Consider the following 22,108-nt stretch of genomic DNA (forward strand, 5'->3'; position numbering starts at 1 on the left):
TCTATTTTTTTTCCAACAAACCTTGACCCATTCTTGGCTGTACTATGAACTATCCACAACTTAAATTTTTCAGGAGGTTTACTGGTTGCATTATCTTCTTAACTCTCTGTACCCAGATACCCACAATCTCAACCGCAGAGGGGGTGACCAACTAGCTGTATGGCTTTGAATAAGGCAATTATCTTTTCTGGGCATCAGCATCACCATCTGTAAAGTGTAGGAATTGGATTAGATCCTTTCTAGCTCCAAGATTCAGTAATTCTAGATATTACTTATTATTTTATGAGAATATATTAATCACCATTGTTGTTATATTAAAATTCATCCCCTTCTTTGTTTTGCCATGTAGGAGTTTTAAATCTTAGGTACTCAAATTTATTAACTTTCTTGTAAGGTTTCTTTCTGCCTGTAGTCACAGTACAGGCCTTTTCTGCACCAAATTACGTCCATCTATATTCTCATTTAAAAAAAATCTATATTTTTCTTGATTTCAGAAAGGAAGTAAGAGAGAGAGAGAGAGAGAGAGAGAGAGAGAGAGAGAGAGAGAGAGAAGCAGTAAAGCAGAAAGAGAAACATCAATGATAAGAGAGAATCACTGATTGGCTGCCTCCTGTACACCTCCCACTGGGGATGGAGCCTGCAACCTGGGCATGTGCCCTCATCGGGAATCAAACCGTGACCTCCTGGTTCATGGGTTGATGCTCAACCACTGAGCAACACCAGCCGTGTTGTATTCTCATTTTTAATTATCTATATTAAATCCATCTGTATTTTCTTCCAGAAGTCTGATGGTTTCAGTTTTTATAACTAAATCTTTAATCAACCTGAAAAAATAATTTATGGTTGGAGGTAAAGATTTAAACCAATTCCCCCCCCAAATGACTCAACCTACATCCCAATATCAATGGTTCACAAAACATTAATTCTCCAGTGATATGAAATATTATCTTTATCTTATACTCACTTCTTATACATATGGCTTATTCCAAAGCCGGTACCATATTGCAGTCGTTTTGAAATATGACTAATCAAAGTACACATAATTTTCCTTCTTAAAAAAACACACAAACCAAGTCGTCTCTGGGGTTTGTTCTGTCAGATAAACTTCAAATAATTTGTTCTGCTATGCCTCCCCATCTCCTGCTTCCACAAATAAACAGGTGGAATTTTGAATTAAATAATAATATTAATATATATGCTATTTTTAGAAGAAATGATGTTTTCATCTCTGTCTCTCAGGTAATTATTTTTCTAAGTTCATAACAAGCAAGGACCATTTGTCTTATTCATCTTTAAAATCATAGTGCCTAGCATAGTAAGTGCTGTTGAATACAGGTCCTATGCATGTTTTGTTAAGTTTACTCCTAGGCTCTTTAAAAATATTTTTTGTTCCTGTCATTAATGTCCTTTCATCACCATTCTATTTTCTACCTGGCTATCACTGGTACATAGGAAGGTAATAATTTTCATTCATTCATTCCACAAATATTTACAAGTCGACTTCTATGTGTAGGGCATTCTTCTCAGTGCTAGAGATGTAGCTGTGAAAAAAATGCATGTCCTTATGGAGCTCAAGTTTAGGAGAAGAGAGAGAAAATAAACAAGAAAAATAAGATGATTACAGGATGTGAGGAATGCTACAAAGGCTGAGGATCCGGGAAGAGCTTCCTGAAAGATGAGCTGGAACTAGCAAGTGAAGAGCTGGGGGCAGAGTGCTCAGGCAGATGGAAAGACAAACACAAAAGCCCTGCCGGGATGGCGTGGCTCCGTGGTTGAGGATCAATCTATGAACCAGGAGGTCACAGTTTGATTCCCGGTCAGGGCACATGCCAGGGTTTCGGGCTTGATTCTCAGTAGGGGGTCTGCAGGAGGCAGCCGATTTATGATTCTGTCTCATCAATGATGTTTCTATCTCTCACTCTCCCTTCCTCTCTGAAAGCAATAAAAATGTTTTTGTTTTTTATTAAAAGCCTCAAAGCAGGAAAAAGCTTGGTATATTCTAGGAACCAGCAGCCCGTGTGTAGGATTTGATGTAACTAACCAGCAAGGTGGAGAACAGCAGGAGACACTGATGATGTAGGAACAGGGTGGATGTATGCACCCAGGAGTCAGGGGAAAGAATGTGGGTTTTACTCAAGTACAATTTCTTAGTAGCTATGGTAGAGGTGTTCTCTGTTTTGTTCTTAACTTTACTCAACATACTTAGTGTTTCAAGGTTAATCATGTTGGCTGTCGGTTTCAAACATAATGTTTATTATGCTGAGCAATGAGCCTCTCATTTGACCGATGACTCGTACAGTTATGACTGGGCTTTTCAGCTCCGTTTGCCTCTGGTTTCTCAGTGAACCCCTCTCACCTGGACATGCTTCAGTTTGTTCTTAAAGCACTCTCCCCCTCCCATCACACTTCCTGGGCTGTTTATTAGCATAAACGCAACCGTTTATGAACTCTGCTACATTTCACACACTTCAGTTTAAGGTAACTTTGCTGTAAAAAATGTTTCAAAGTTGGGTGTATTCAACACTTGCCTGCTGAGTTACCAAGAGGGGGAGATGATGAGCCTTACATCCTCCACCTTAACAGGGGACAACAGCCTCTGCTGTGTAAGGTGGTTGTGAAGAAAAAGTACCGTCCATCTAATGCACATGATTAGCATTCAACAGTCATTACCGTTACTGGCCCTGAAACGGTTCATCCATCATACAAGAGGTCATTTGAATGAATAAACTCTAAATTACTCCCTGAATCGATAGTGTAAGAATGTGGCTCTGGTGTCAAAGTGGATTCAAATCCCACCTACCACTTCCTGGCTATGGGGCTTCGGGCAAGTTACTGAGCTCTTTGACCCTCAGTTTATCTGCTTTAAAAAGAGATAGTTATTTCCTAGGACTGAGAGAATGCATGTAGGAGCCTAGCACTGCACCTGGCCAAAGTCTCTCAATAAATGGCTGTAGTGGTAGCAATAGCTATGATGATCAATAATGATGATGATAAATATATTAACAGAAGTTTTATAAAAGCCTTTGATTTGAATATGAGAGATGGAGGATCAAAGGAATACAATTATTGGAAAAGTTTTTTTAAAAGGGCAATGGCACATCTGTCCCATATGGAAGCAAAGAAAATAAAGCCGCTTGAACAAAAGTCACAGGCAAAGGGAGCCAAGCAGATAGCTCAGCAGACTTCTCTTGAAGAAAATGAGAAGAATTCTGAGAGGAGAACAACAGGACGAGATCTCAAAGAGAAGGAGGACAAAGGGAATCTGACCTCATTTCCACCAACAACACACGGTCTGCTGACCCAGGAGTTCTATGCTGTGAGTGACTGCTTGTTTCTGTGCTGGTCTCCTGCTTCAAGGGCAAGGTTAACAGAACAAAACAAGGAGCCTGCTGGGTGGGGTGCCCTGTGTCTGCTGCAGTGCTTCCGGACATAAAAGATCAGGAATTTCTAATCTGAAGGTATTTGTGTTTTCTAGAAAGGTCTATGGCTTTCTCTGGTTCCTCAAAAGGATGTGCAATTCAAAACAAAAGCTTAAAAACCAAGAGTGGGAGGAAGCAGTAAAGGAGATCATTAATAAATGATCAGTTCCAGAATCTTCCTCGGATTCCCTCTAGACTAGGGGTGTTTCCTCAATGAGAAACCCCCTTCCCAGATCTTCACTAGTTCTGTTTTTATTCTCACTGGCTATTTATAACATTCAATTCAGTCTAGCTTCAAAAACATCCCTTGCCTGAAGTTCTTGCTTTAGATGATCTCAATTTGAAAAACAATATATATATTATTCAATCTGTAACAATAAAAGTATAATATGCTAATTAGACTGGACGTCCTTCCGGATGATCTTCCGGACAAAGCTGGGGCTGCAAGGGAAGTCTGGGTCCGGGGTGCCAGAGGGAAGCTGGTGCCAGCAGCCAGGGGAAGGAAGGCCTACTCTTGCACGAATTTCGTGCATCGGGCCTCTAGTATTAATATATATATAAAACATTAGTCAATTTCTTATAGTTTCAAAACTGTTAGAAAGTAGTCTACTAGGAAGAGCAGAAATTTTATGGTCAAGGTAGGCTTGGCTGGGGCTGGGGGCAGGGGCGGGCTAGAAGAGATCAATGGGGGAAGAAAGGGAACATATGTAATACTTTCAAAAATAAAGACTTTTTTAAAAAAAGAGGCTTGTGTTCAAGTTTTCCATCACACATGTAAATTTAACAGGGGAGTTGCAAAGATTAATGGAGATATTTGCAAAGTCAGTTCCTTGGCAGATTTGCCTAGAACATTTTAAACTTAGAATTCCAAGTTGATTTGCATACTCTCCCCCCCCCCGCCCCCCCCCCAAGTAAGACACAGCTACAATAACCTAAAAATTCCTATAGTTGAAACTTGAAGACAGCTAACAGAGTCCTAGAAAAGCAAATTGAGGTCTAAAAAGGGTGGCTGTCTGGCCTAGGTCACAGAGCTAGTTCATGGTAGAGCTGGGACAAGAAAGAATTCCAGATTCCTATCTGACAACATAACATTTCAACTACACCACACTGTTGCCTTGCTTTTTTTTTTTAAGACTTATATTTTTTAAATAGCAGTTTTAGGTTTATAACACAATTGAGTTCCTGTTGCTCCAGCCTCACCAGTACTTGTTGCCAATGTTTCAGATTTCATCTGCTCTAGTAGGTGTGTTGTGATGATGATACAGGATGTGAAACAACTCCTCAGATGCTCTTTTGCCATCTATATATCTTCTTTGGTGAGGAGTCTGACTGTTGAATTTTAAGAGTTCTTTGGACATTTGGATAACAGTCTTTTATAAGATGTTATCTTTTGCACGCATTTTCTCCCAATCTGTGGCTTACCTTCTCATTGTCTTGCCAATGTCTTTGGCAGAGCAGTTTTTAATTTTAATGAAGTCCAGCTTATCAATTATTTCTTTCCCGGATCATGTCTTTGGTATTGTATGTAAAAAGGCATCTAGGTTTTGTCCTATGTTACCTTCTAGGCGTTTTATAGTTCTGTCTTTTACATTTAGGTCTATGATCCACTTTGAGCTTATTTTTGTGAAGGGTGTAAGATCTGGGTCTAAACTCACTTTTTGTTATTGTTCTTGCACCATTTGTTAAAGTGACTACCTTTGCTCCGTTGCCTGTGATCCCTTGTCAAAGATCAGTTGACCTACATTTATAGGGCCTATTTCTAGGTTGCCTTAGCTATTTAATCAATTCTATTGAATCGATTATCTTAACATTTTTAACCTTTTGCACTCGGATGTCGAGTGTGACTCGACACGGTTAGCATCGGTAGCAGGAATCGAGAAAAAGCAAGCGAGTGCAAAGGGTTAAGGCATGTTTCTCATAGCAAGAATCAACTGTTCTAAATCCAGGTTGGGTTGGTCATCACCATTTAGTGTAATACTTGTATATGATAGATAAAATTCCTTAACAAAAAAAAATCTATTGTCACATCCTGATAGAATGCTGAAGTAACCATTGTTTTACAATTGTTGCATTATATTTAAACTAGAGGCCCGGTGCACGAAATTCGTGAACGGGGGGTGGTGGTGGTGGTGGGTGGGGGTGTCCCTCAGCCCAGCCTGCACCCTTTCCAATCTGGGACCCCTTGAGGGATGTCTGACCACCCGTTTAGGCCTGATCCCACAGTTTAGGCCCGATCCCACGGGCGGTCGAACATCCTTCTCACAATCCAGGACTGCTGGCTCCCAATCACTCACCTGCCTCTGCCTGATTGCCCCTAATCGCTTCTGCCTGCCAGCCTGATCACCCCCTAACCACTCCCCTACCAGCCTGATCGACACCTAACTGCTCCCCGGCCGGCCTGATTGCCCCTAACTGCCCTCCCCTGCCAGGCTGGTCACCCATAACTGCCCTCCCCTGCCAGTCTGGTTGCCTCTTACTGTCCTCCCCTGCAGTCCTGGTCCCTCCCAACGGCCCTCCCCTGCTGGCCTGATCACCCACAACTGCCCTCCCCTGCAGACCTGGTCCCCGCCAACTGCCCTACCCTGCAGGCCTGGGTCCCCCCCCAACTGTCCTCCACTGCAGGCCTGGTTCCCCCACAACTGCCCTCCACTGCAGGCCTTGGACCCCCACCAACTGTCCTCCACTGAAGGCCTGGGTCCCCCCAACTGCCCTCCCCTGCAGTCCTGGTCCCCCCCTCCCAACTGCCCTCCCCTGCTGACTTGGTCTCCCCCAACTGTCCTCCTCTGCCGGCCCGGTCACCCCTAACTGCTCTCCCTGCTTGCCTGATCGCCCACAACTGCCCTCCCCTGCAGGCCTGGTCCCCCCCCAACTGCCTCCCCTGCAGGCCTGGGTCCCCCCCAACTGCCCTCCCTTGCTGGCCTGGTCTCCCCCAACTGCCCTTCTCTGCTGGCCTGATCACCCCTAACTGGCCACAACTGCCCTCCCCTGCAGGCCATCTTGTGGCGGCGATCTTGTGTCCAGATGGGTGCAGCCATCTTTGACCACATGGGGGCAGCCATCTTGTGTCTTGGAGTGATGGTCAATTTGCATATTACCTCTTTATTAGATAGGATACGTTTTATAGGGAAAAAAAAAAACTTGAGTTAACCAGAAGTTATTCATAAATGTAAACCAAATTCTTTAAAAGGGAGGCTTAGACAACAAAGTAAATTCCTCACCAAGTGTGAATTTTAATTCTAATGAGAAGGAAAGTCAGCACGAGGCTTATCCTCTTAACAGGATTTCACTTCCAATTAGATGGAGGGCGTGTGGAAAAGACTTTGCTCTCTGAGGATAAAGGAAATCCTGAGTGTCTTCACCAAAGACGTGTCAGGATACTAGACTAAGACTGAGCAGGGGGCCAGGGTCCTTAGGTGGGAGCTCACACTGCCTCCCTGAGTTTGCAAAAATAAAGGCTGACTGGGGAGTTGTAGGCAGATGAGGCCAGAGGGTACATTACATGCTCATCATTTTGGGAAGAAAAAGTAAACTACAGAGTAAATGACTAAGTAAACAAAACTTAAACAGAAGGAAATGTTGCTTCCAATTGCATTTTTTCTTTATGATACAACGCAAACATAGATACTTAGTATAAAATAACTATTAAATAAACGTGAGTGAACAATTATTCTTATACAGAAAGTTCATTAGGTTGGCTGTGTACTAAATTTAAGAAGACCTCGTTATACATTCTTGGAGTTCTTCATGTGGTAGGTTCTCAAACGCACCAAGGAACATACAATATTTTCTTAAACCTAGGATACTTTGTTTCACATTTTCCTGTTTCTCAAGTCACAATGTAGCTTATAATAGATAGAAATACGAAAAGCTGTTATTAACTACCATAACTAGAGGTATCTAAGAATTAAGAACATGTGGCAATGCTAAAAGGGGCGGGATTTGCTGTAAGTACACAGGGGGACTTTCTGGGGTGATGGTGATAGTAATGTTTTCTATTTTGATAGGGATTGGGGTTACTTAAATAACTTAGCACATGTACACTAAAGATGTATGCATTTTATTACATGTAAATTGTCTCAAAAGTTAAAGATGCAAATTCTGGACTTTAGTAACTGTTATATATGCTGACATTATTCAAGGGGAAATGTACTGACATGCATCAAATTAAGGGATTAATAGTTCACCAAAGTGGTATAAAAACTTTAACTGAAAACATCTGAACAATCAGCAGCCACAGAAAGAAACATTCCCTAACCAGTGGTCGGCAAACTGCGGCTCGTGAGTCACATGTGGCTCTTTGGCCCCTCGAGTGTGGTTCTTCCACAAAATACCACGTGTGGGCGCGAACGTACAGTGTGATTGAAACTTCGTGGAACATGCGCAGAAGTTGGTTTTCGGCTCTCAAAAGAAATTTCAATCGTTGTACTGTTGATATTTGGCTCTGTTGACTAATGAGTTCGTTGACCACTGCCCTAACCTTAAGCAGAGCCTCCTGAAAATACAGCCGCCACTGACCCCACCCCAGGCAGTTGCCTGATGGGAAAAGACTGAACCTTAGCACCAAGCAGTGTAAATTCAGCTGTCTATTAACATTACAAAGCCGAATAGGCCCCTCCATACTTTCCTCAGAAAGCCCTAATCTTCCTACTGTCCCCTTTTTGCTAAAGTTTAGTATAGTTTATAAGCCTTTTATTTCTGGCTACTCAGCAACTTATTCATCACATGCATGTGTAAAGAAACTTTGTCCGTTATCAGTTAATTTTCAGACCCTCCAAACTCTGGACCCAAGTTGGAAAAGTTAGTTTTCCTCCCAGCACAAATAAAAATAGATTAATGGATGGATAAAAGAATGAACAGGTTAATATATATATAATAAAGCAAGTATAGAACAATGTTAAAGGTAGAATGTAGGTGGTTGATATATGGGTCTTGACTGCAGCTTTATGTAAAAATATAAATAAGATGTTCAGAAAAGTTGAAAGAAAAAAGGAAAAGAGAGGGAGGGAAAGAAAAACAAAACAGACAGACAAGGCACTTGATGATTGCTACTTTGTGCCTAAGAGGTAGCCAGCTGCTAGAGAGACTTACCTCATACCCAAGCCTATTAATTGATGACAGACATCAGTCTAAAATGGAAATAACCATCTAATTACAAGTGCTTGTGCCTGTAATGGTCACTCTGGTGCTGAAAGTAAATTAGTATTCACTGACCTCTCGTTAGGTCAAACAGCAGTCATTCTCTCCCCAAGTGTTTCCTGCTGCCAGACATTCCAAAGTCATCAGCAAAGGTCATCCAAGCTCCCAACTCTCCCCCCACTCCTCAATCAAAGAGAGTGGGTGCCCTGCACCTGACTCCCTGCTCTGTCTGCAGGGTTACCGACTGCAGCCCTGCAGATGGGCTACACAGCTTTGTTCCTCCCTAGCTCACCCGCAGAAATATGCAGCTCCCTACGCTCGGTTCCTGGAGAGTTTCGACTAGATGCTGGCTGCAGCTTTTTAAACTCATGCTGTATAACCAAGAATTTGGCTGGTCTTTGTCCCTGGTTCCTGGGAGGGAGCTTCTAAGTCCTTGGAATGTCTTTGCTATTCACATGGGCCCTGACAATTTATGCTAACGAGGTGACTCATAGTGGGCACCTAGATCACTCCAGGATGGGAACTGGCCAAGCTGAAAGACCCAAAGGGTGCTTAGAGGTTTGGGCTGCTGGACCACATGATATCAGCCAGATCTCCTGGGAGGGGAGAGGGCTGGAGAGTGAATTCAACCCTGTGGCCAGTGATTCAATCCATCACGCCGACATATGAATCCCAATAAAAACTCTGGACTTGGACACTTAGGTGAGCTTCCTGGTTGGTGACAGGCAAGGGTGTGCTGGGCAGGAAGTGTCCAGAACATGGAGGCTGTGTCTCTGGGAGCCTCTGAAGGGTAGTGGCAACCCCCAAATTTGTGTTACTTTGTCAGAAGTCCCCAGGGCTTGGGAGCCCCTGAGCTTGTGGCTGGTGTTTATAGTGAGGGCACCATGTGGGAAGTCAGTGTCAGAACTGCAATGTAACAGATAATTTTTAAAAGACATCTGCATATATGCATAACCCATGGACACAGACTACAGTGTGGTGAAGGCCGGGGGCAGGGGGTGGGTAGTTGCCAAGTCCCACTCCTCATGTGAATGACATCCCGGACCTGGCAACGTGATACCCTCAACTCCAATGACCTCCTCCTACTCTCTTCAGTTACCCACTCCTGCTGCCACATCCGAGGCGCTACCATCTCCCCTTGTGTGGCCACACTGCCTACTCTTTCTGCCTGACACTCCAGCATCCCCAAGATTATCTGTTCCACTTCATCAAGACCTCTAGTTCATGGATGCATCTACTTCCTCCCTCTCAACTCCCTCCTCTTTGCCCACTTCCCATGGTCCATTGAGACAGTTTCTCTTGCCAATATCCCCAATTCCTATGCTCCACTGTCGCCCATTTGCACCCACTTGCAAAAACTGGGATTGTCCCACCTTTGGATGGGATTTGGTTCCATTCCACACACTCATGGTGGCTAAGCAATGGCCCCAACTGTCTCCCACCTCGCTGTGTCCACTCCCTTTGGCTGTGTCTCCACACGGACCCTGGCCTTGGCCCTGTGTCTTGCTTGGGAATGGGAGAGCGGTACATGTGACACAAGCAGAAACCTGGACTTTGGTTTCACACGGGCTCTCACGCTGCTCCTGGAACCGTGCCACCAGGTTAACCAGGGCTAGCCAGCTGCAGACCGAGGGGACATATGGAGGAGAAACCACGGCACCCAGCAGGTGACTGCAGATGCAGGAATGAGCCCCACCTGGGACCGCTCAGCCCGGCCCGGATCAGCAGACCTGCCCAGCTGAGCCCAACACAACCTCTGGGAAAACGGTTTTCAGTTTTAAGCCCTTGAATTCCTGGATGGTTTGTTGGTTAGGAAAAGCTAATTTATATAACCCAGAGGCTAAGCAAAGCTGGAAAGAAGTTTATACAACAGAGCAGACTGGTGTCAGCTATTACTACCTCTCTTCTCTCTTCAAATCCACTCTGCCTACCAGATGACAAAAGCTCTTCACTTCATGGAAGAGAAAAACTGTTGGACAACTTTTCCAATTCCCAGCCTCCCCATCCCTACTTTCCTACCTCAGCACCTGTCAGCCTCCCTGGCCTGTAGAGGGGTCCCGGTCCCCGCCCAGCCCAGCCCAGCCACCCAGCCCTGCTCTGGTCTCACTAGCTCTGGTCTCACTGTCCTCCTCTCTCCCTCAGTCCCCTCCTTCCTGCCCCCACCTCCCTCTCATTGGCATTTCATCTCTCCCACATTAAAAACACCGGCAATAACCACAAACGTTCTCTCTCTACACGCAGACCTTGTTTATTGTGCTTCACTGGTGCTGAGTTTTTTACAAACTGAAGGCATGACCCTCCACCAGGAAACAGGTTCTGACGCGACTGACTGCAGTGGGCTGGAAGCATCTCAGCAACAGCTGACCGTTTAGCTGTCTCTGCAGCTCCTCGTCCTCTGCCTGACCCTCACCTGTCGCTTTTCCCCAGGACTGCATGCCCGGCACGCTCTCTACACATTGTTCTGGGGCACCTCACTCACGGCACGGCTTCCATTACCATTCATCCTGCTGGCTCATCAGCGCTCTCTCTCTCTCTCTCTCTCTCCCCCCTGAGCTGCACCCACATATCCAATGGCCCAGTGGGCAGCTCCACTTAGATGAGGCGTATGCACCTCAAAGTTAATGTGTCCTCAACCAAACTCATTATCTTCCTCTCCAAATCTGTTCTTTCTCTCATCTTCCCAGGTCAGGAAACTTCAAGAAATCATCGTAACCCCACCTCTGCTCTCAGCTCCTCTTTCTTAGGTGTATAAACCACCACGTCCTGGCGAGTCTGTCTCCTGAACTGAACGCCACTGAGATTCGTCCACTTTTCTCCAGGCTCGTGGCCACCCCTCTACCCGGAGTCACCACCATCTCTTGCCTGGATAACTGAACAGCCAGCCTCCACACTGCTCTTCCTCCTTTAACTCTTCCTCCAACCCATTTCCACATGACGGCCAAAGTGGCCTCTTGAATGTGCAAATCTACTCATTCCCTTCTGTGGATACTGTTTTATTGAACCCTGACTCTAATACTTAGCACAGAACACAAGGCACATAATAATCAATAATGCCTATTGGGGAGCATGGCTAAATTACTGAAATGTTTAGTAGGTCAACATTTGGAAATACAACTAAAGATGTAAGTTTCACAGATTAACATTATGAAATGTGTGAAAAACCCAGTCTGTCAACCAAACAGTAATAGCAAATTTAAGCAACTTATATAATCTTAGTTTTAAAAAGAACTACAAGGTTTACAACAAACTCTTAAAAATTACTGCTCTACTTTACCCCCCTCCATAAAAAAATTAATTGCTTTACTTCCAACAGAATAAAAAATGAATCTGAACATTCATTATTTACTTACGTGCAAAGAATTGACTGGTCCTCACGATCTATAAGACAAAATAAACAGAAAAAGAGAAAGTGACCATTTGCCTGATTTTTAAAGTATCTGATATAATAAAGTTACAGTAACAGCCTCTAAAACAGTAACTGCACACCTCTCAGGTCAAGCTTCCCCAAACTATTAGATAGTCCCAAATCCAGTCAAGTTCACTTACTCTTTCGACAGATTCTCTGGGAATAAATACCAGCCCAGGCTTGGCAAACTTTATATGCCTATCAACCTTGATTCTCAGCCGCTTCTGCTTATCAAATTCAGCTGGGAAGTTTTATAACAACGTACTTCTTGGAGCGCCACCTTTGCTAAATTATTTTCAGGTGCTGTAGGGATTGAACAATCCCACGTTAAGTAAATTCCCTAACTCAGTGGTCGGCAAACTAAATTAGTCAACAGAGCCAAATATCAACAGTACAACGATTGAAATTTCTTTTGAGAGCCAAATTTTTTAAACTTAAACTTCTTCTAACACCACTTCTTCAAAATAGACTTGCCCAGGCCGTGGTATTTTGTGGAAGAGCCACACTCAAGGGGCCAAAGAGCCGCATGTGGCTCGCGAGCTGCAGTTTGCCGACCACGGCCCTAAGTGATTCTGAGGTAAGGCCAAGTTTGGAAAACCAATGCCTTTCAGAATGGCTTCAAGAATGCCCACAACCATTATTAATGTGACCTTAAAGGAGAAAAGATCTAGCATCAAACACGGAGTAGAAAAGAAGGTTGAAGGAGGATATATCTCTATGTGACGTTTAGCCACTGTCTCAAGTCAAATGTTATATATACCAAAAATAAGGAAAGCCAGAGCAATGAAAAAAGTCTAACATGATTTCAAAGTGATCAATGATTAAAGTATTCAACTCAATTTTCAAATGAAAAGGTGAAATTCAAATCCACATCCGGCCCATGGACAAAACCACCGGTTTAGGAGGTATGATTTCCGATCACTTATGAATGAGCATCACTGTCTCTATATTACAGATGAGAAATGTTCCCCGAGGGGGTCAGGTAATCCTCCCAAGTCACACACGACTGAAGGGCAAGGGTGCTGGGGTGAGGACCAGCCAGGTCTGCCTCTAGCGCCTGTGTTCTCAGCACTACTAACCCAGCTCACCGTTGCTTCGAAACGTCACAGGGCCTGCCGAGGTAGCTTTCCTGTCACTACCTTATGCTGGGCTTGCTTTCCCTCATCAGGTGCCCAATGAGGATCTCACAGTAGTTCAGGCATAAACAAGTGCCATGAAGGAGAAATACATACTTCATTCACTATGCCATACTCTTTCCATCTATTGGTAAAATAAGCAAATCCATTCATCTATTCTATGTATAAACTGAATTATATTCCTGCCTGGCCCGGAAAGCTTAACTCCTAATACAGACATACCTCCTCAGAGATTCCAGCCCACCACAATAAAGTGAGTATTGTAATTAAGCAAGTTGTAATCTTTTCTGTTGGTGGAAGGTCTTACCTTCAATTTGTAAAAACCCTACATCTGTGAAGCGCAGCTAAGTGCAATAAAACAGGTATGCCTGTAGCTCCTACCAGTTTTCCCTTCCTTCTGGTTGCCGTAGGCAGCATTCATAGTACACAGTTGATGTCCACCTCCTCTGTCTGCTCACTTTCCCAGAGGCCATGCCATATCCTTTCTTCAACATGCGCCGCCCAGATCCACAACTACCTGGCCGTCTCAACATGTCCTTTCCTGCTCAGATCCGCGGTATCTTCTCTGGGAACCATCCAGACACTCCCGCAGACTCTTCCCCATTTTCTTCTTTGAGCCATATTATTGAGTTAGACAAATAATACTGCCAACTGCCTGCCCAGTAGAATGTGGTGCCTGAGGTCAGAAACTGCCTTACTTCTTCATTCCCAGAATTAACGGTAAGGTCTGCTGAGAGAAATTCAGTGCTGGGTACCATGGTGGGCACTGGCAAAACAGCACTGGCAAAATAGCGGGATCTGGAATCTTTTGTTCTCGCTCCAGCTCTGCTGCAAACGGACTAATGTAGCTATAGATGAGGCATTGATTCCCTGCTGGTTCCAACTTCTTTACCTATAAAACTAGGTTTTAACAAGTCTTTGCTTATCCTATAAAGGCTTTGCTTATCCTATAAAGGCTATCCTAAAAGGCTAATATGCAAACTGTTCCCTCGACTGGGAGTTCAACCAGGGGATGGGGCAGGCCAACTGCCCATGGCCCCTCCCCGCCAATCTCCGATCAGGGTGGGCTGGCCAGACCCCACCCATGCACGAATTTGTGCACCGGGCCTCTAGTTCACTATAAATATGAACCATCAGACCCCGAAATTCTTCTGTTCTGAGCAATTTCTATAGAACTCCACTACACCAAGTGTTTTTTATGGCTTTTGTGAACTGGTTTACAGATGTAAAGAAACTGAAACACAAAAATTAACCAAAATTAAATTGCATGCCATCCTTAATCCATTCAGAACGGTTTTCTTCCCACATCTGTACATGCTATTATCATTGTCTGAAATCTGAGACCTAGACAACCCGATATATCCTTCAAATCTGCGCAATACTTCATTTCCCATGCTTCTACCCCCCAGCCAAAAACAAAACAAAACAAAACAAAACAAAACAAAACAACTGTCTTCTAAGCGAGACTTGTTTATTCTCGTTACTCATCTGTCTGACTTTGGGCTTCAGTGTCACTAGCAGTACATAAGGGGAGGGGCTTCATAACCTCCAAGTTTCTCTACAACTAGAACTGTCCCACCCCTCCCCCTCCCCCTTCTGTTTCACTCAGTCTTCTACATCCTTCAAGGACCAACTTCAGCAGCACTATGGCAGTTTATACTTGATCTTGAAAAACCTATAAATGTGACCAGACACAGCCTTATATTGGTATTTTTAAAAAAATATTTTTTATTGATTTCAGAAAGGAAGGGGGAGAGAGAGAGAGAGAGAGAGAGAGAGAAACATCAATGATGAGAGAGAATCACTGATCGGCTGCTTCCTACACTCCCCACATTGGGGATCGAGCCCTCAACCCAGGCATGTGCCCTGACCAGGAATTGAACCATGACCTCCTGGTTCATAGGTTGACACTCAAATACTGAGCCAAACTGGCTGGACTAAATATTGATATTTAAAGGAAACAATTTTAATTTTAAAAATGCAAATAGCCTTCTGAAGACTAGGGACTCTTCTGATAATTCATATTTTCCAAAGCACCTCCCAAAATCACATACCATTTAAGGAGATACTCAATAAATCCATACAAATTAAATCTATTTTCAACAGTGAAAATAGTTTCAAATCAATGCCTTCAGCTCCTACCTTAAAAAAACTAGATAAGACCAAATCCAACCCAAAGTAAGTAGAAGGAAAGAAATGATAAAGAAATAAATGAAATAGGAAACAGAAAGAAGGGAACCACCCAAACAGTGAAACCAAATGCTGGTTCTTTGAGAAAAGTCAATAAAATTGTAAACTTCTAGACAAACTGATCAGGACAAAGACACAAATTACCAATATCTGGAATATGAAAAGCAACACCTCTACAGATCTCAGATACTAAGAGGATAATAAGGAAATATTAGGAATTATTTTATGTAAATAATTTTGATAACTAAGATTAAAGGGACAATTTCTTGAATGACATAAACTATTAAAGCTCACTCAAGAAGGAATGATAACCTGAACAGTCCTATATCTATTAAAGAAATTGAGCCCTGGCTGGTGTGGCTCAGTTGGTTGAGTGTCATCGGTGCACCAAAAGGTCACCAGTTGATTCCCGGTCAGGGCACATGCCCGGGTTTCGGGCTCAATCCCTGGTAGGGGGTATGTAGGAGGCAACTGATTCTCTCTCTCCCTTCCTCTCCCTCTTAAATAAAAAGAAAGAAATTGAATTGGTAAAACTAGTATGATATTATATGTCAATTAAACCGCAATAAAAAAATAAATTCATTGTGTAATTAAAAACCTCACAGCCCAGCCAGCATGGCTCAGTGGGTTGGCACATCATCCTGTGCACCAGAAGGTCACAGGTTTGATTTCCGGTCAAGGGCACATACCTGGGTTGCAGGAGTCAAACCTTCCACTCTCTCTGAAATCAATGGGAAAAAAATATCCTCGGGTGATGATTAAAAAAACAAACAAACAAAAAAAACCTTCCCACAAAGAAACATAGCTTCACTGGTGCATTCTACAAAACATTTAAGGAAATAATACCAATTTATATGAACTCTTCAGAAAAACTGAAGAGGAAAAAACACTTCTCAACCCATTCTAAAAGACAAGCCTTACCCTGATACTAAAATCAGAAAAAGACATTATAATAAAAGAAAATGACATATAAATATCTCTCATAAACAAGTGCACAAAAATTCTTAACAGAATGTTGGCAGATCAAATCCAACAATATATAAAAAGGATAATGTACATGAGCTAGTGGTGTTTATCCTGGAAATGCAAGGTTAGCTCAACATCCAAAAGGCAAACAATCTAATTCACTGTATCAACAGACTAAAAGGAAAGCCATGTAATCATCTGAATAGATATTGAAAAAGCATTTGATAAAACTCAATATCCATTCATGATTTAAAGAAACTAACAAAAAAATCTCAGCAAACTAGGAACACAGGGAATTTCATCAACCTGATAAAGGGCACCTACAAAAAAAACCTTTTGTTGATATCATCTTCAAAGGTGAAAAACTGAATGCTGTCCCCTAAGATCAGGAGCAGGAAAGGATGTCTGTTCTCACAATACCTTTTCAGCATCACAGGGCAAGAAAAATAATTAAAAGCATAGGATTGAAAAGGAGGAAATAACAATGTCTCTATTTACAGAGTCCATGATTGTCTATGCAGGAAATCCCAAACAATCTACAAAAAACCTTCCAGAAAAAGTGAGTTTTGCAAGGTTGCAAAATACAAGGTCAATATAATGTATATTTAAGAAAGAATATTACTATACATTAACAGTGAGCAATTAGAAACTTAAAAATTTTAAGTTCCACTTAATACTAAAAACATGAAATGCCTAGTTATTATTAGAGTATATATCATGTCTAGGTATAAATTTAACAAAAACGAAATTTGTAATTTTTGTAATAAAGTTTATGTCTAAGAACATTACTTTCATTCAATAAATACTTATTGAGCATTTTATTGAAACAAGAAAAAAAATAAGCTCTTTTCTGTTTTGCATTAAACAAACGGTTGAGTGGGACCACATGCTCTGAATCCTCTGCATTGTACCCTCTTTTCTAGCGACAGATCCTTCAGAGGCCCAGTTACATTTAGTTACTTGCTCACATTTGTAATTGAAAACCTGGATTGATCAGCATTGGAAGGTAGCATGAGCTTCATGAGCCACCGCATATGCAATGAACTACCCTATCAGATGTCCCAACCCAATTGTGCTGTGTATATAGTACATTAGCAGGTAGCCCCCTGCTTACAGAATGGAAAACAACAGAACTGTTCAGCATTTTTTTTCAATTTATAAATTATTATGCAATAAAAACTATAAATTACTGTAATTCCTTTTAACTTTTACATTGAAGTTTATTTTTGTGGATAAGAATGTGTCACATTGCCTTGGTTTTGAATCCTAGCTCATACCTCCTACTAGTTACATTTTCTTGGTTACATTTTTAACTTCTTGTGCCCCATAAAATAGGGATAAGTGATCCTATTTACTTTTCAGGGTTGTTGTTGTGGATTAACTAATACACATAAAAGCAATTAGCTCAGTTCCTGGCACACAGTAATATTCAATAAATGCTCATCGAGCATTAATGACAGTATTAATACTATGATGTGCTGATAAGCCACACACATCTTTTTTTTTTTAAACAACAGCTTTATATGTAATACTTTAAACAATAAAATAAAATAAAAAGTGAAAACAAAAACAACAGCTTTATTGACAGATGAGGATAGTCGAGTCCCCTACTCTCAGGGTCCTGGCGGCATCAACCTCAGGCCTCCTGCAACCAGAGAGCCACATCTTGCTCCTTCTGCGTTGGGACATTAACATTGATCCCAGTTAACTATTTTGTTAGATCTAATTCCCCATTTAACCTGTCAAGATATTTTTAAAATTCTGTTTCTTTTCATCAGATGTATTTATTTTCCCTCCCAGTTTTGTGTCATCTACGAGTTTTATGGGCATGCATCCCACATCTTTAAGCATACTGACAAAGATGTTGGGAAGGGCACAAACCCATTGTGCACACACTGGTAAAGCTGGCCAACCTCAATCATTAAAAGCACTTCAAGTGCAACTTTTCAGCCTACAGCCACAAGGATATCATGGCAGAGTACGGAATGCATGTAGAGTCCCTCTGTTTACACTGTCTACTGTATTTCCCTTCCTACTAAGCTAAAGTGAGTATTTTCATGTTGTTTTTAGACTGTTAACAATAGAGTCCAGAATCTTTCCTGGCAGTTGCATTAAGCTCAGCAGTCTGGAGTGTCCCCCCACCCTCCTTTTTTTTGTTAATCTTCCATTGATTTTTAGAGAGAGTGGAAGGGAGTAGGGATGAGGAGCAAGAAAGAGAGAGAAACATTGATGTGAGAGATACACATCGATTGGTTGCCTTCCACACGTGCCTTGACTCCGATTGGGGCCGGGAATCAAACCTGCAACCCAGGTACATGGCCCTTGACTGGGAATTGAACCTGGGACCCTCTGGTGTGTAGGCTGATGCTCTAACCACTTAGCAACACCGTCCAGGATGCTTCTTCCCTTTAAAAAATTAGAATTACCGTATTTTCTGGCGTATAAGATGACTGGGCGTATAGAAGATTTTCCTGGGTTAAAAAGTCGTCTTATACGCCAGAAAATACGGTATATATGTGAGCCCATCCCGGCCTTCTGGAAACTCCCCTTCTATATAGCTCAAAGACCAGAGTTACAATCTCAATTGTAAGAATGTATTTGTCTTTTTGTTTTTTTAATCCTCACCCGAGGATAATTTTCCATTGATTTTTAGGGAGAGTGGAAGAGAGAGGGAAAGACAAAGAGAAAAAAACCAATGTGAGAGACACACATCAATTGATTGCCTCCTGCATGAGCCCCGACCAGGGCCCGGGCTGAGGAGAAACCTGCAACCAAGGTACATGCCCTTGACGGGAATCAAACCTGGGTCCCTTTGGTCTGCAGGCCGAAGCTCTACCCACTGAGCCAAACCGACTAGGGCAGAACGTATTTGTTTAAATGAGGAACTATGGTTTCAATTAGGGAAGAAGTGTACCTTCTCAAATTTCTTCTCCCATATAAGGCAAAGTTTGCTCATTCATACATTACATGCTTTTCTGTAAATAAAGATTATTCTTAACAGAGACACAAAACCAAAAACAAAGAAGCTGACAATTCTTCTTTCTCCATTATCTAGTAGTAATTTATCACTGCCATAGCTGTTCTTAGTATTCTTTGGCTCTGAAAGGTTATTAAATATAATCTTTTTTTAAGCCTAAACTGATTTTGGATATTGAACCTGTCCTTACCAATCTGACACTATTCTAATCTTGAAGTACTTCCTATTTGCCTCAGAGGACCTGGTACGTAAAAGTATCCAAACTAAACTTGAAGGAGATTCCCTCACACTCCCCTCTTCAGACCCAGACAGCAAGACAGCCTTTCCATGACCTACAAACTTTGATGATAGGTGGATATAGCATATCCTGTTTTCTGATCATGGAACTACTTTATAAGAACCATACAGATTTTAATATATCTTATCGAATTTATTTTAAAAAATAATAAAAGTAGATAGAGGGGGGGTTATAGACTTCACATAGCACTAGCAAGTCCCATGTATAATGTAGTCTTTTTGAGCAATGCTAAGTACATTAAAAACTGCTACATTTTGTTTTTTTTAAAACATGTCCTTCCATAAACCATGTGTCTAAAGCCATGTTTCAAATGAATGACTCTTCACATTTATATTTCATTCTAAATCCAAAAGAAAATAATAAAAATCAACCAACTCAACACATTTTTTAACTTTTGCTGTCTCTTTTACATACATTTAAATAAGAAATATTTTATAATCTTTCTTTCCCCAATGAAACATTCACCTTTTCTGTTTATTATTCTTCCTGCTGGCTCTTCCTGTTGGTTTTAAAATCTAATATAACAGAGCTTTGCTTATACTGGCTTGTGGTGTGGATCAGATGTATATACAAACTAGGAGCTTTTGAACATAAAAATTACCATGGAGTATTTATGAAGCAACAAACATACCAGCTTCCTAGAAAAATCGCCGTTTTGCCCATTCTAATTTTAAGAATTAGTCATTTTTTTTACAATAAACATTTATTTAATTTCTAATCTTTTAAAAATTTTAGTATTTTTTGCTAAATGTAGCATCTAATAAAATATCTAATTACGTTTAAGAAACTAAGCATTTCGTATTGTAACATTGCCAGTTACCTTGAAGCATGCATCTGTAAGCAGACTCAGATATAGCATAGATGTGTGGAGGCATCTCGTGACGTTTCTTCCCTCTGTACATTTCAATAATATTCTCAGAGTAAATTGGAAGGTTCTTGTAAGGATTTATGACTACACAGAAGAGTCCAGAATAAGTCTAGAATAAAAATAAAATACAGTGTTTTAAAAAAGGCATATATCAGACAAATAGAAATCACAGTCATCTGAACAGGGAGACTTTATCCTTTGGATAATTAATCTAGTCCCAAAATTAAATCTAGCGCACGAGAGGCAATTCTAAACGACAAGCAGTTCTGTCACAAAGAGATTTTTAATTGGCTCTCTCCTGGATCAATCACTTCCATCTGTAAAATGGAAATAATAATATATGCCTCATGACTTCACAGGGCTACCATAAGGTTCAAACAATGGTCTTTTCACACATTCTTTCCCAAGAGTACTAGGTATGAAAAGTTCATTAATGTAGTTTCAGATTCCACACTGCAACTAATCTTTAAGAAAGCACCCTTTAAGTTTGGGTATACTATCAAAGAAAAATACCCATGGTTATCTGAAAAGGAGATTATTAAAAAGATTTACAAATATGTAAACTTCTCACTCTTCTAATTTTTCTTTTTTGGAAAATATATTTTTTTCCATAAAAATAATTTACATTAACTTGTTATATATTTAAGTGAATTTATTTAAGTAAATGGTTTATTATTTTTAAATGAATTGATAAATATTTTAAAATTTTGCTTTAATTTCTAATACAGTAAATATCAATAAAAATAATCCACATAAACAAAAGCTCTTGGGGGTCCTCAATGTCTAAAGCCACTCGTCTAGAAGACACAGGCCTTGCCTGACCAGTAATCAGTACACAGAACTGATACTAACACTTTTGACTTTGGGGTTTTTAAGTTCACATGGAATGATTTCTGAGAATAATCTACAAAATTGATCCTGGGAATTAGAGAAAAACAAGAGCAGTTAGGATTGCTGCCAGATGCCCCAGTCCTCTGAGGGACTGAGGATTTGGAAAGGACACTCAGTCACACTATGAAGCAGACCCTGTAGTTAAGGTGACTGGGGTAGACCAAATCCAAAGGCGAGAGGACAGGACAGGCGGCTGAGAACTGACGTGTTCAGCTCCCCAGGGAGCCGAAGGGAGAGTCTAACCAGCAGCTGTGTTGGGAAGGGCTGAAACCCTTGGCAGTTGCCACCAGAAGGCACTCTAGAGACTACTCTGTTTTGAATACTGCAGTTACTAACGCTAAAACAAGAGAAGGAAATCCTGCCAAAAAAGGTTAAGTGATCAGAACTATCTCTGTAGCTGTTCTCTTTCCGAAACTCACAATGGTAGGCTGTACCGCGGAATGCCCTTCCTCACCTGGCTCAGGGGTACAGGAGAGGACAAAAGGCAAAAAGACCCTGCCCTCAGGTCACTGATCTGGGCTGTCTGCCTTACAGCCTGAGCCGGAGACTTGCCCTCCCTTGCTGATCACTGAGGTCTCCAGACTGCTGGCTCTCAGAGTAGAGCACACAGCTCAGGCAACCCCGGCTAACTCTTGGGCTTCTCACACCATCACCTGGGCTCTTCCTCCCAAATCAAGTCTCTCATCTAACTAGCCCAGCCTCTCTGCCACCATATGACAAAAAGGCATTGAGAGATAATAAAAACAATGATTGTACTATGGGTGAGGAAGCTGAGGAGAGGCGATCTGAATATTTTGTTATTGAGTTTTATTTATATAAAG

At 41.7% G+C, this 22,108-nt stretch overlaps 1 protein-coding gene across 2 annotated transcripts in view; it reads right to left on the reverse strand.

The window, feature by feature from the left end:
* MYH10 (myosin heavy chain 10) overlaps nt 1-22,108 on the reverse strand; it is a 139,781-nt gene that overhangs the window by 90,439 nt on the left and 27,234 nt on the right. For both annotated transcript variants that reach the window (XM_079799283.1, XM_079799284.1), the window contains exons 3-4: nt 20,349-20,505; nt 11,906-11,933 (exon numbers count right to left, since the gene is read on the reverse strand). In XM_079799283.1, the coding sequence (XP_079655409.1) occupies nt 11,906-11,933; nt 20,349-20,505 (185 nt within the window). The remainder of the gene's footprint in view (nt 1-11,905; nt 11,934-20,348; nt 20,506-22,108) is intronic.

Source organism: Cnephaeus nilssonii, assembly GCF_951640355.1.
Source record: "Cnephaeus nilssonii genome assembly, chromosome: 19".
In the NCBI taxonomy this organism is placed as follows: Eukaryota; Metazoa; Chordata; class Mammalia; order Chiroptera; family Vespertilionidae; genus Cnephaeus; species Cnephaeus nilssonii.